Source organism: Triturus cristatus, chromosome 1_1 (assembly GCF_964204655.1).
Source record: "Triturus cristatus chromosome 1_1, aTriCri1.1, whole genome shotgun sequence".
NCBI classification, from domain to species: Eukaryota; Metazoa; Chordata; class Amphibia; order Caudata; family Salamandridae; genus Triturus; species Triturus cristatus.
The window spans coordinates 102,779,895-102,795,359 of NC_140579.1; the positions used below are offsets into that span (position 1 = coordinate 102,779,895).

The 15,465-nt window shown below is 46.9% G+C and overlaps 1 protein-coding gene across 1 annotated transcript in view; it reads right to left on the bottom strand.

Annotated features, from left to right (window-relative positions):
• CNTNAP1 (contactin associated protein 1) overlaps positions 1 to 15,465 on the bottom strand; it is a 379,706-nt gene that overhangs the window by 35,481 nt on the left and 328,760 nt on the right. The window contains exons 18-19 of the mRNA XM_085608996.1: positions 8,983 to 9,222; positions 350 to 622 (exon numbers count right to left, since the gene is read on the bottom strand). Coding sequence (XP_085465122.1) covers positions 350 to 622; positions 8,983 to 9,222 — 513 coding nt within the window. The remainder of the gene's footprint in view (positions 1 to 349; positions 623 to 8,982; positions 9,223 to 15,465) is intronic.

Consider the following 15,465-nt stretch of genomic DNA (forward strand, 5'->3'; position numbering starts at 1 on the left):
TCAAAACATGCAGTTCTCTCATTTAGCCCATTCTAGGTGTAAACTATACATCTGTACCATAACAATACTTCTCCAGTATGCACACTGCCTAAGAACGCAAAGCACTCAGCCAGTGTTCCTATTCACTATGATATACCTATTCTTTATGAAAAACAATACATTTCCACAAAGGGAATTCATTCTCCCTGTATGGCCATTCCATTTGAAAACAATATCCCACTAAAACAATAAATTCTCCCTGTAGCCAGTATTTCCACTTTTCTTTGAGATCTCTATACACGCCCTCTCTCTGTGCGCCCTCCTCTATTCTGACTTAATCTTGTCAAGACTTTGGATAATTGCCTCTTACCGTCCTCTCTGAGAATGATGGCAATATAGTCTTTGGTGAAAGTGCTGATATAGATGAGCACAGCGGGCGCCGCCGTGGTGCTGAAGCTGAATACGATCTCCTCGCGGTTCATGGTCAGGTTGTCTCTTGGGTTGTAGGGGTAGCTCAATCTCGGAAAGGGATCCTCGGCTGCAGTTTGGGTCAATATACTAGCAAACTGTCTGGCAGCTTCCTCGTAGGCCGATGACATGTTATAGCGCAGCCATGTCCCCGGCTCGAAAAATGCCCCCACATCTGCAAAGAAGGGGCCAAAGCAGGTCAACAAAGGAAACACACAGTGGTGGAATCTTGATGGTTAGAGGAGCTACACTTTGGATCCCAGAGGCCACTCTGAGGAAGACCAAAACATGTGAAGTTTTCAAACCACCTTTTACACACATTTGCGTAGCTTGACAGGCCTCCCTTTTCCTATTACATTCCACAGCTAACAAACAGAGGCATGTTAGTGGGAAGAGATTCCCACTAGCACATCAGTATATTGAAGAGCAAGTGAGAGCTACATTTAATTTGGCATATGCCCAGGGACATCTTATGGATTTTGGGGGCCCTAGACTGAACGTATTTTGGGGGCCCTGGACTGAACGTATTTTGGGGGCCCTGGACTGAACGTATTTTGGGGGCCCTGGACTGAACGTATTTTGGGGGCTTCTGTTCGTAACAGTTCGTGAATTTATGATGCATTTTCATCTCTTTCGTGCCCTTTTTGGCCAGGTCGCTGAATGTCTTTACATCTAATATTTAGGGATAGTGGCCTGTGTTTTCAATACTGTAAAACAGCAGCAGCTCACTTACATTACTGCAAATAATCTCTGTGACTACCTCTCATTTCTCATGTCCCGGGTCATTTTATGATAAAAAAGAAACTTTGTATGGATGTTGCATGAAATAAACACAACATTTCTCTATAAAATGTCTATAATAGACTCTCACTCATTACCCACATTAAAATTAAATTATGGGAAAACGGTATTTGAAACAGTGTGTTTAAGAATTATTCAAGGTCATCAGGGCAACACTGCAGAACAGGCTCTACCAGCCCCCCCCCGCCCCCACCTAAAAGGCTGGGGCCCTGGGCCAGAACCCACTTTGCCCTTGCCTTAAAACGCCTCTGCATATGTCCTTTAGAGTGCTGGACACCAGCGTGGTTGGTGCACATGGCTAGACTTACCAGTGAGTAGTTGACAGATGCACGAGAGAAGCAAAGAGGCACCCGTGCTGGGTGTTCAAATCAGCGCCTTGACAAGGGCATAGACAGCTCAAGCTATGCTGATTCCACCTGCTTTGTGAATTGTGGCATCAGTTATAAAACATGTGGCACTCATACTTAAGGAGCTGCTCAGGGTAATGTGCCATCAGTGGAGGGCGGTGGCTTCCGAAAACATGTAAAGAGAATACCTGCCACAGAACTACCTGCCAATTACCGCAAAGGAGGGGAGCCTGGCTTATGAGGGGGAAGTATCCATGTGGGCATGTGATGGCAATATCTAAAATGTAAGTAGCTGGGCATATAATAGCAAATACCAGACAATTGGTGGCTTGGCAATGCATAACTGAAGCACTATGAAGCTGGCATGGCAACATGGAAACACCTAGTAAATGTGCAAAGCAATGCATGCTTAATTGGGGCAAAGTAAAACTGGCAAAATAACGAATAAACTGACTTGGCAATCAGGAAACAGACAGACTGGCACACTGTGAGCAGCACCATGTGTGGGCAGCATCAGAACCAGCTTGGCATGCACCTATTTTGTTTTTTCTTTGAGCTTAAATGATCATTCAGTTTTGTGGTTCACACTTACAAAATCCGTTGTGTCCCTATAGGTTTTTATAATGAGAGTTTAACTAACATTAGCTCGCCGTCTGCCCACTGCGATGCTGCCGTCTATATAAATATACCTTTTTCTTTCAATATCTCAGACTCCTATTATAGTTTTTTTCTGTCTTTCTGAATACATTGCTGTGACCTTCCAGGAAACAGTCTCAGAGTTGGACTGATGTGCGATTAACCTGCCCCTCATCCCTGCTGGCTTCTGGTGTACGATCTGCCAAGCAGTCAGGTTATTTCCATACAGTCCAGCGGGTATCTTAAGCCTTTGCCATGCTGTTTTGTCACGCAGAATCCATCTAAGTACTCAACCTTGTGTGTGCCTTATCCAGGGTTGGCCCTGTAGCCTGGCACACCCGGACATTAGCCTGCAGTGGCAACATCGCTTCGTCCAATCCAATGAAACCCTTTCTTCACAGTGGCTTGCTTCATTGTTCTGGTAATGTGTTTTTCAAAGGTCATTTTAAAGTGATCAGCATAGTGAAGGCCGCTTTCGAGATATGTTTCTTTAAATAGGTGTACCCCAACTGGCTGATTCATTCTTAGACTACGCTAGTCTCCTGTGCTTCTGCCTGGTCTCAATAACTAGAATTTATACTTTTTCTTTTCCTCTGCCAGCAATCCTGCTCAGTTATTTTTTTCACAGTGACTCTATTATGATCCAACTTGTATGTTCTCTTTTCTTGACATTTTATACTACTTTTTACTTACATTCTGTTCTGTTTCCACTGTCTCATGTGCTACTCCCCTCCGAACACCCATCGCCTGCACATGCTCTGAGTTTCTCCTTCGTCCTCCCACAAACTCGTCCATTTTTTGCCCCACCTCTCCCAGGCTTTAAAAAAAATGTTTTTGGCCTCCATAGGCCCCGCCTCAAGAGCCTCTATTGCTATCTTGTCACCTCCCTACTACAGTACCTGTGGATTCCTCCCAACTCCTCTGTCGCCCCCACGCGGCCCTCCTTTAGTTCTTGTCTATTACAAGGCGTATTGTGGGTTTACCAAGAACATACAGAGGCTGGTAGCCCGCCCATTGCTTACCCGTCACTCTTATTTGCCTGCATCTTATCCATGTCCCACTTTGTCAATCTTGTGTTTTTTTTCTCTCATGAAGCATAGCCTCTTAACCAACTCTTTGGGTTGTCTGTCACCCCTGTGCACTGCTCTCCCCATGCACTCCGTGTTGCTCTCTGTCACCCCTGTGCACTGCTCTCCCCATGCACTCCGTGTTGCTCTCTGTCACCCCTGTGCACTGCTCTCCCCATGCACTCCGTGTTGCTCTCTGTCACCCCTGTGCACTGCTCTCCCCATGCACTCCGTGTTGCTCTCTGTCACCCATGTGCACTGCTCTCCCCATGCACTCCGTGGTGCTCTCTGTCACCCATGTGCTTCTCCCAGGCCGCCTCCTTGCTGGGCTCGCTCTCGTATAATTTCCCCCTGCTTGCTTTCTCGCCTGTGTGCTCCTACCCTGACTGCTCCACGCTGCTCTCTTTCGCACGTCTGCTCCCTCCAGTGCTTCACTTTGCTCTCTCACTCTGTCATCTGCTTTCCCTCCACCTGCTCCCTCCATGCTGCCTCCCTCACCCATACCCTTGTGTTGCTTTCGCCCCCCCCCACAGCACCAGAGCCCCGCCTGTGGTGCTTCTTCCTTCCATATTCCTTCCTACCTCCCTTTTTTTTCTTTTACTTATCAATTCATCTCAAATCAGTAACTATAAAGAAAAAAATACAGCAGTGTCATTTTGTAGGGGCGAGCAGCATGTTTGCGCACGCCTATGAATTTACGTGGCTGGCTACGTCTAAGGATTCCTTTTTTAATTCATTAGTAATGTTACATAGCATTGGGGGTGCTGTGCAACATGGCTAAAAACCCTTGAAAAAGCTAATAGGTCCCAAAGGCAAGACCTATTGGCTTTAGCAATGCTTGTTCATTTAAAAAAATGTCAAAGGCCTGTCAGCAAATTAAAGCAAGGCTTCGTCATCTTACGAAAAGTCAGACAAGATTTCTTTTTATTTACCGATCCTTCTTGGATCAGTAAATAAGAAAAAATGCAGTCTGTATCATTTCATAGGTACGTTCATGTGTGACGATGCATACGCCATCATGCAAGCACATGCCTACAAAATGCTGTGCCCCCCCCCGCCCCCCACCACAATCCTCATAATAACGCAAACCGGAGTAATCGTGTAATTATCGGTAATCCCGAGTTAAAGAGTAATGGGGAATTAATTAAATAACTCTGATTATGCCACATAATTTTAATTCTGCCCTAGCCTATCAATATTGAGACTTCTTAACTATTCAAGTGCTGGACTTCAGGTATCTTTAATTGATACCGAGTTTTTTAAGAACCCTCGCCACCACAACATGTGGGAAGAAGCAGCGAGATAAAGGGCTGTAGAGAGAAACACCAACATAGGCAGCAGAATTGGAAATGTGATCTAGAGAATCAGGGCAAAAAGGTCAAGCATTTGCAATGCAATAGGTCTCGCATTTATGCGAGTTTGAGCTATTGACATTGCAAATAACAATGCCTTTTTTTTTGTTTTGTATTTAAAACATAAATAAAAGGCATTGTCATTTACAATGCCACTAGCGTAAATGCGAGACCTATTGCAAATGCTTGTTTAAAGAAAATGGAGACTCCATTTCAGCAAGGTGTGGCGTCAAGACAAGCCATCGCAAGAGCAACAAAAAAGAGAAAAGGACTCAGAGTAAAAAATGCAACACGAATTAAGTCACAAGTTCTGGTGTAAATACACACATCCACGAGTATTACAGTAGCATGTAGTGCCTGTGAGCTATGAATCAAACGTGCAATAACGGAATGAGAACTGCCCCAAGACCCTTAGGGAAACGACCAGAGGGAAATGAAGGGGGCATGTTATATTTTCCTTTAACAAGCACAAAGTGTCGGTCCGCTCGCTGACATCTGTCCGGGACACTATACAAACACACTGACAGCAGGTGAGGCCTGGCTTTTGGGTAGCATTTTTTTTTTCTCAAGCTTTAATCCGTTGTACAGAACAGGTACTTCAATGGCAGCAGCAGTACACGCTTCTCTGCACAGAGCAAGCTGACCTCACAAAACAAATAAAGGCAGAAACTGTTTTATACCGAGAGGATATGGCACAGGGACCAGAGCTGCCAACTTAGGAGCTGGAGTTCTGGGTTCGCGTCTCGACTTCGGCTCAAATTCCTATGATTCTGGGCAAATCACTTAATCTTCCCATGCCCAGACATCGCCTGGAAACCCTTACATGGTGATAAGCCGCGCTACATACATCTTCAAATTAATTTAAAAATCCTTCCACAGAGAACATACCTGGCAGCAGTGAAACCTTTCCTGACACAAACTGGAGCAGCAGTGTGGGCAACTGTACAAGCTTCCGTGACTCACCTGACACAGGCAGCAGCAAATACATGACACACGCACGCGATTTCCAACCTTAAAGATCAGCCCAAAATCACGTGCAGAAAGTAAGCTTTTGGAATCACTAATAGTTCATGCAGACACGCATTATGTGAACAGCGCTTCACAGGACACAGAATGCACCCGCAATGACACCCCCGAGCAGGGCACAGCATGCACCCATGCACTGAGCACAGCAAGCACCCACACACAAGAACAACAGCGCTTACAGGGCGCATCACATAGTCACTGCAAAACACTCCTCGCAGGGAACAGCATGCACCTACACAGACAACAAGCGCGGCCGCGAAAGTGAAAGCGACCGTGCTGTAACATGAGCCACAATAGGAGGAATGCAGCTGGCACAATGCATGCCGCTGCTCGCTCCCGAGACCCAAAAGCCGTGGGAGGGAACCTTTAGAGAAAAGGTGGGACATGCACCCGCCATTGGCCAATTGCGTGCTTTCATTTTTGAAAGCCACATGCAAAGGCCAATAGAATGTGTGGAAAATAGAAAGCCACACGCACAAGTTTAGTGAAAGTCTGGAGTGATTCCAAGAGGACCTCTCCTAGTTCAGCGCATGCGCGCTGCGCTAGGCTCAACCTAAAATCTAAAAGTATTGCGAGGAAGCTGAAGGGCTGTTTCAAGGTACTATAATCACATGTGCCGTATGTTTGTTTGTTTGACACGCAGACCAGCGCCGTTAGGATTGCCGAGTGGAGTGGCTGTTTGTTCCGGACTTTTAGTCGGACTTTTTTCAAAGTAGTAATCGTTCTGCTTATTAAACAAGTCGTTGCCAGTCAGTGCAAGCAGGGAGGACTTCCTGGTGAAGGAAGGGTCGGCACCCTTTTGGGTACCTGGGGACCCGGATGACCCACACGTAGGAGCGTCCTTCGGACCACCCTACCACTTGTGTGTACATTCCTTGTATTAACCCTGTCCTGAGGAGGCCGAGGAAAATATATGGCCGAAACGCAATTGCGTAGACCCGGTTTTGAAGGAGGAGTCCTTGAAAATAAGTACAGTGTGGTTATTCACTGTTGAGTGTGCTGAGAAAGTCCGACAATAATTTGTTGAGTCGCAGCGCGCTCTGTGGACTTCCTTCCAGTGGTTCGTCCTGAAATTATTAGGAGGACACTAACAGAAAATTATATGTTTGTTTAGGGGTTAATTAATTTTTTTGTGTTCATTAGTCTTTTCTTGTTGGTGATGTTTTGCACATGTTCAATTTATGTATATTTGTGTTGTTGTATTTTTTGCTTTGTTGCTTCCATTAAGGTCCGTGGTCATTTCTGATGCAGGAAAGTCCAAATATTTTGATAAAATCTGTCTAGATTAATAAACTAGATATAGAGTCAATTAGTGTGCTCTTGTCCAAAGTTATTTTCTTATCTTTTCCTTTTGTACCAATTTGTTGCTTGCTCTTTATTGTTCCTTACCCAGGTACTAAAAGGGTCAATTGGGTATTACCCTGTTGGTTGCCAGGTATGTTTGTATGAAAGCATGTTTAAAGGATGGGAGGATGTTATTTCAGGCACCCACAGCAAGAGCCAACCAGCGAGGTTGGTGTACAGAACTAGACCTACCAGTGAGTAGTTGACATATGCATGAGAGAAGCAAAGAGGCACACATGCTGGGTGTTCAAACCAGTGCCTTCCTTGCAAGGGCGGTTGTCACAGCATCATCATAGACAGCTCTAGTGATGCTGAAGCCACCTGCTTTATGAAGTGTCGCATCAGCCATCAAAAATGTGGCACTCGTAGTTAAGGTGATACTATGTCTACTCAGGGGAAGATGCCAATCAATGGAGGGTGGTAGCATCCGAGAACATGCAATTAGAATACCTACCACAGAACGGACCTACCTGCCACACAATGGCAGTGACAGCAAAGGAGGGGAGCCTGGCTTATGTGTGGGAAGTATCTAAGTGGGCATGTGATGGCAATATCTAACATGCAAGTAGCTAGGCATACAGTAGCAAATACCAGGCATTTGGTGGCTTGGCAATGCATGCTTAACTGAAGCATTATGAAGCTGGTATGGCAATATGGAAACACCCAGCAAATGTGCCAAGCACTTCATGCTTAAATGGGGCAAAGTGAAATTGCCAAAACAACGAAGAAACTGACTTGCCAATCACGGAACAGACTGGCTGGCACACTGTGAGGAGCAAAACACACAAGATGATGGACGGAATGTTGCACAATGGCAAAACATTCACCCCCAGTCACAGATCTGGGTTTAATCCATCGTTATTTTGCTCACCATGCCACCCCAGTTCAGTCATGGCCATATGCAAATCAGTCTTGACCCTGTGCCTCATGGGAACAGTCCAGCCCGAACTGCCAAGCCATGTCTTCCCTGGACCGGAATCAAGCATCCTAGGACACTGTGAGGAGCACCATGTGTGAGCAGGATCAGAGCCAGCCTGGCATGCACCTCGTCATAGTATTAAAATCACCCTGGAATATTTTAATAACACCCTCATATTATTGACAGTATCCTGGGACATTCAATCAACATTCACATACATGATGGTAGAATTGTGTCTTAGGATAGCAGCCATGAATCTACTTTACCTTCCGGAGCACACATTTTCATGTGCTATGATCCGGCACAGTCACTGGCGTAGCAAGGGAGGGGGCACATCGGCGATTGCCCTGGGCTCAAAATTCTTATGGGCCTTCTTAGGAGCGCCGGGCCATTCTTAGGCGTGCAACATTTTAAAGGAAAAGTGGAAGGCTACTTGCCTTGCCCCGGGTGCTTACATCCAATGCTATGCTGCTGGGCACAGTAACAGAGATGCACATCTTACTTTGTAACATTGCTCAATTCCTGCTGCGGTTGAATTTGTGATTGGCATTTTTCGTGGTGGCACCATGTATCACCAACCGATTCATTGTCATGACGTAAGAATATTATCTGCTGTTCATCCACTGTTTAATGAGGTGTACAATTTTCTAATAGCCAAATACATGATTTTCTGCTGCAGAGAATTAATGCTTCTAGGTACTCCGGAAACAGATCCTAAACTTTGTATGAGGCCCCTTTCAAAGAGGCGTGGGCTAAGAAGCAGAGTCTGAAGGCCGGGTGTGCAATGTGAGACAGTGTCTGATAGGTGGAGATTGAGGGGCAGAGGGCCATCTGGGTAGCTGTCATTGGGGGTAATCTCAGGCGTGGACTCTGACAGGTTGGGTTGACGATGCTTAGGAATGGCCCCAGATTTTTTGGTCCTAGCAATCCAGCCACCCTTCTTAATCTGAACATTTGTCATTATTAAAATAATGATTAGTAACAAGCCTGTTAACTACTCAGGCTTTCACAAAACTACTGTGTGAAATGGAACTGGGGCCTACCTCTTGTGCACACCATGCCCTCAAAGCCCGTGCCGTTGCAGTCGCAGGTGTAGTGGCTGTATCTTTCCACGCAGCGGCCGCCATTTTGGCACGGGATGAGGGGATTATGACAATAACCCGTGCAGTTCACGTTCACCCCTTCTGAGCTGTTGGCTTTGCCCTCCAGGTCCAGGGTCAAGCCGTTCATCCTCAGGCCTCTCAAGCAGCCCAGAAAGGGTCTCTGCCTATACTCAGCAGATCCTGCAATGAAACATCAAAACAGGTAAAATTATGTGTTTGCTTGAAAGATACTATGTCCCCTAAAAACATTTTCAGCCTCCAACTTCATATACACACAGATTCAGATATGCATCCCAGGCTCACTGTGGCGCTACCCAGTGTCCGATAAAGTTTCCAAAAAATGACTTCAAACTTTTCCGGCCGTGCATCTATTTCCGGATTTGAGGCTGGATACTCAAGGAAGGAAATTCAGCAACACGTATTCAGACCTGGTTTTTGTATCCAAACACGACATCCTCCCCGCAGCAGCCCGCAGGCACTCACTCCTGTCTGCAGAACCCTTCCTCTCTCCAGCATCTTAGCTGTGTTCATGGAGGTGTGCACTACAAGGCTCTGATTATGAGGCGGGTCGAATGGTACCCCTGGGTAGGATGCTGCCACGCCTGACCACAGCTGGACAGATGCCCCTAGATTTCCCAGATGCAAGATTGAAACTGGCCCTGATCATTTCGGCCTGTAATAAACCGCATGCGGCTTTGGCTGCTACAGCTCAGAGCAAGCGGTAAATGTTTGTGTTAAAAACCTCAGTAAAGGAATTATTGTGTATAATACCGCACGGTAATAGCACGTCTGCGCAGTTATTCCACATTCCGAGGAGTTTAACTCATAATCGGAGTGCACATGTGCGGAGAAACTGGACGGAAAAGGTGGTTCTGGCCACCTGGAATCTCCACACATTTACACCTAACTATTAATCAGGACCTATGATTCATTCCCTCCATCTAAACTTTTTTATTTTTTATTGAAGTTTTTTGCCTCTATTACAGCGCATAGATATAGATATACCAAACAGTTCTTTGCATAAACAACACCACCGTAACAAAAAAACAGAAAAAAACGAACCAATACAAATACAATGGCATCATGAAAACAAAAGCAATAATCAAAGTCAGGTACATTTTCATGGTCAAGATATGTTACATTCGCATCTGATTTTTCCTTTACATATTGTAGATTTATCCCGTTCTGGTGCTTGTGGGGTACCACAGCCATACTGCGTCATACCATACATCCTCACTCGGGCGCAGTATCAGACTGTGCTAGCAAGTAGTCTCTCAAAGGGGCTCAAATGTCCCTGGGTCGAGATGACGCTGGCAACTCCTCAGCATAGAGGTCCAGCTGCTCGCGGCAGTACACCAGATCCTTAACCCATTCATCAACCTTCGGAGCCATTTTGCTTTCCCACGTGAACAGCGCTCGCCTTTTAGCAAGCAAGAGGGCCACACGCACAAACCTCCCCATGACGGCCTTCAAGTGAGGGACATGTCCAAGAAGGCATACCAAAGGCGTGCATTGCAGTATTTGACCTGTCATAGTATGTATGCGTGTGGTCACAGTCTCCCAGTAATTGAACACTGGAGCACACTGCCAAGCAAGGTGGAGAAAATCAGCACCGTCCCGCCCACATCGGCGGCACTGGTCAGTATCCCGCAGCCCCCTCCTACGTAGCTTGACAGGAGTATGGTACACCTGGTGAAGGAATTTAAAATGAATAATTCTTAAATTCCCATTTGGGGTCAGGCGACCCGTCAGCATACAAATCTGTTCCCACTCTTTTGCACTAATCGAGGGAATCACTACAGCATTCCATCTCTCCAGACTTTTGTCTGGTCCCCGAACCGTTTCCTCCTGCACTGCTTTATATAACTTAGTAATTAGTTTTTTCCTGGTTGGGGCTACCAATAACAGCTGAAGCGATTTAAGTGTATCGGGCTCTTCAGGGAACTCAGCATAATGTTCTTTTACCGCGCGCTTCAGTCTGTAGCAAGTGTATCGAAAGTGCGGAGTGGGGTTTTGTATATATTGGAGGTCCTCGTCCGCGAGATATCTACCCCCCGGGTAAAGATCGCTCATATGCGTTATGCCAGCTTCCTTCAGCTCAGTTATGGGCCCTCTTTCCTGAGTGACCGACATAGCCGCGTGTCCAGCAAGCGGCAGCGCTGGGGCATATAGAGGTAGTTTATGCGCACGCTTGCCAATCGCCTGCCAAGCCGCAACAGTGGTATCAATCGTGTTGATCTCTGTTCTGGGCGTCTGTCTACGTGTGTGCGTGAGGATACAGGGTAAGCGCCCCCGTCCTCTACTGCTACGTGTGGAATGTAGTCATGAGATCTAAACCAATAATAAGCATATTGGGCCTGTGCGCAGAGATAGTATACATAAAAATCGGGAGCAGCAAATCCCCCCTTATCATATGTAAGCGACAATGTGAGCCAGCTAATTCTAGGCTGCTTATCCCCCCATACTAAGCGCAATAATTGAGTTTGCACTGTTTTAAAAAAATGTTTGTTCAGCTTTATTGGAATGTTGCAAAACAGATACAAAAACCTAGGCAGTATGACCATTTTAATCACTGCAATTCGATCCGCCAGTGATAAAGGAAGATGGGACCATCTATCCACTTGTTGCACCAGCGTGCTATATGCTTGGCCATAGTTCTCTTTAATTACAATATCAGGATCTGGGTGCACCCATACGCCCAGATATTTAACTGGATCTTCAGACCATAGTAATGGGTATTCTAACTGGGGTGAAGGCGTAGTCTGCGTTAGTGGAATGATGACCAATTTTTCCCAGTTAATCTGGAGACCAGCAAAAAGACCAAACTTAATATATTCCCGTATAATCGGAGATAGATGAATCTGAGGGTCACGGACGAACAAAACCATATAGTCCGCGTACATGGAGATCCCCACCGGACGGTTATTAAAATTAAGAGCAGCATCTCTATGACCTTGCCGGATTTTACAGGCCAAAGGTACCAGAACAAGAGCAAAAAGGAGGGGGGACAGGGGACTGCCCTTACTAGTACCGCGTTCAATGCTAAAGGGTTCGGACGTAAGGCCATTCACCCTCACTCTCGCAGACGCGTCTGTATACAGTACCTGTATCCAACGTGTCAGTACAAAGGGGAAGCCCATTCTATGCAATATGTGGAACATATACTTCCATTCTATGGAGTCAAATGCCTTAGCGGCATCCAGCATTACCGCAGCAGCAGACAAGTTGGGGTTAAGAACGTGGAACATAGCAAAAATGGTGCGCAAATTATGGGAAGTGGAGCGCTCCGGAATGAACCCAGATTGGTCCGGAAGAACCAGAAGAGGCATTAGAGGCTGGATTTTTGCGGCCAAGATCTTTGCCAATATTTTGGCATCCAGGTTTATTAACGAAAGGGGGCGATAAGAGTCACAGCGTGTAGGCAATTTGTCTTTTTTCAGGAGAGTAATGATCAAGGCCTGTCGTAGGGACGGAGGAAGTATCCCAGTCTCATGGGCTTCCGCATACATCTCCAGTAGATAGGGGACCAAGAGGTCTGCGTAGGCTTTGTAGAACTCTGCCGTAAGGCCATCGGGTCCAGGCGCCTTATTATTAGGGAGAGACAGAATAGCCTCTCTTACGTCAGTTTCATCAATGGGCCGGCTCAAGTATTCTCTATGGGCGTCCGAGAGCCACGCACAGGCCGTGTCCATTAGGTATTCGTCCATATCCTCAGCATCCATTCCACCCCGTGTGGTATACATAGATGAATAAAACTGCTGAAATTGATCTGTTATTGCAGGTGTTGTGTAGTGCGCCGTGCCATGAGTGTCAATAATGTGATCGATTAAGGGACTGTCTATTCTAGTACGCAGCTTTTCAGCCAGATTTCTGCCCGGTCTCCCCCCTTCCCCATATGCCCGGACCACTCGCCTTCTACCTATATATCGCATCTCCGAATCAGCTAGTTTATTATAGTTTGCTAAGGTATCCTGTATGCGCGCCAGCTTGTCGGAGGAAGGCAATTGTGAATATTGTTGCTCAAGCACCTCCAAAGCTCGTTCCGTTTTGGATAACTGGCCTCTAATGTCCTTTAGGATCCCCGCTGCGGTGCCTATACACACGCCCCTTATAGTCGCTTTAAATGCTTCCCATAACGTGGCCTGCCTATCCACTGAGCCTACATTCAATTGGAAGTATTGTACAATAGCAGTTCTAATAGCATCATTATATATTGGATCAAGTAATGCTTCCGCCCTAAACCGCCATGTATAAGGGCGATGTGGATTCATGGGGATGCAGACGGTGAGAATGACAGGATTATGGTCAGATAATGTACGTGGAATCATATGGACCCTCTCCACCCATCCACTGGCCTCGGTATTCAACAACCAATAGTCTAGTCTAGACCAACTATTAAACGCTGGTGTGATATGTGTGCCTTCCAATGTCCCCTCGTTATGTAAGCGCCATAGATCAATCAGTCCCATTTCCACCATGGCATCTCTTATACATTGGCTAACCTTAATCGTGCGCGCGCCTGAGGGGTTGGATTTATCCACTTGGGGATTAAGGTGTGTATTTAGGTCGCCTCCCCATAGGCCTGCAGACTCAGGCCATCCCCGCAGAACATTAAACATTTGCAAAAAGGGTGTCGGATCATCCACCACTGGACCATACATGTTTACCAACGTCACCACTATCATTCCCAGCTTGCCTTGTACCATGGCCCACCGACCTTTCGTGTCTGTACCTTGTTTTTAATAAGGATAAGCACGCCCCTGGAATAAGTAGAGAACGAAGAGGCCAATCTAAAAGATGCCCATCTATGTGCTATCCTGTCTTCTGCTTGTTTGCACAAATGTGTCTCCTGTAAAAGAGCAATCTTCACATCGTGCCTATCTAAGTGCGCCAACACCTGTCTGACTTTTTTGGGGGTGTTCAACCCGCGAATATTCCAAGTTATGCAATTATACCTTTCCCCATTATCTATATAGGCAATTCAACCAGTTCTCCGAATGCTGACTTACAATCATGATGCACCATTGACAATACAGACCACTTTCTAGATTCGCAACTTGACCACTGTACCTGTAATAAACAAAATAAAAACTTAACAACACCCCCTCCCCCCACCAACTTTAGCATCCCCAATTTGCCAAAGACATATCCCCTCATTATAACCCCTCTCAACAAAACCAAAGTGAGGACGTGCATCAGGTGGGGTATACCCATAGGGGGCGTAGTGGCGAAGTCCACCTCCCGATCGAGCAGGGAGGGGGCCACCGTGAAAGTATCATGATCTCCCCACCAAGAGCCATCCCGCCGAGCCTGCAGGCAAGCACGCGCCGGACCGCACCGGCCGCATCAATCCACAGCTTAAAAACAGGAGACACATGAGGCGTATCCCCCCGAAGGCTCAGAGCTCCCCCATTTTCAAGCTCGAAGCAACCACTCACCCTCAACCAGCCGTGTAGCACAATAGCCCATAAACTTGATGTAGAACAGCAGAGCCAGAAGTCTCCCCCCCCGGATGTACCACGTGGCCCAAGTGTAATCCACCCAAGCCACAGCGCTGCCAGACCACCCGACCCCTCTACATAGCATAGGTCGCTAATAAACACACGTTTCTATGGAGCCAGCAAACACATCTGCAGGCTCCCTACTGTTCAATCTCCAATGTCCGATGTGGGGGCCGGAGAGCCCCGTCGCTTGCAGAGAGATCTGGCGTATTCCATTGCCTTCGTCGGGTTCGCGAAGATCTTGGCTTGATCAGTCTCACCAATGCGCAGACGCGCTGGATAGAGCATGGCATATGGAACTTGGTCTTTCAGAAGCAGCTTCTTAACACCCTGAAACTCCTTACGCGCTGCCTGCACCGTGGCCGTGAAATCCGGATAAAATGATAACACGTTTCCCTGATATGAGACTGTGCCCTTCAGGCGGGTGATGCACAGCTCTGTGTCCCTATCTCTGAAATTCAATAACCTAGTGATGATTGGCCTTGGGGGGGCTCCAGGCGGAGGGCGCGCCGCCAGGGATCTATGTGCACGTTCCACCGCAAACATTGTTGAGAGAGTGTCAGCGCCACCAATGTCCCGCAATAGAGTCTCCACATAATCCTCTAGGCGCCCCACATTGGTCGAATCCGGCACACCTAAAATGCGCACGTTATTGCGTCGCAAGCGCGCTTCGATATCTTCGTTCTTCGCCTGTATGACAGCCAAAAGTTTCGTGATATCTGTGTTTTTCGCAGTAAGTTGTTGAAGGCCATCTTCGGCATCTGATATGCGGAGCTTCGCCTCTCCAATCCGCGCCGCATGTTTGTCTAATTTTGCAGAAAAATGGTCCATCCTGCCGTTGAGAGCCTCAACCTTGCCGTCAATGGCCTGAAGGCTGGCCTGTATAGCAGCCAATGACTTTTCCAGCGCAGTGGGCGCCCCA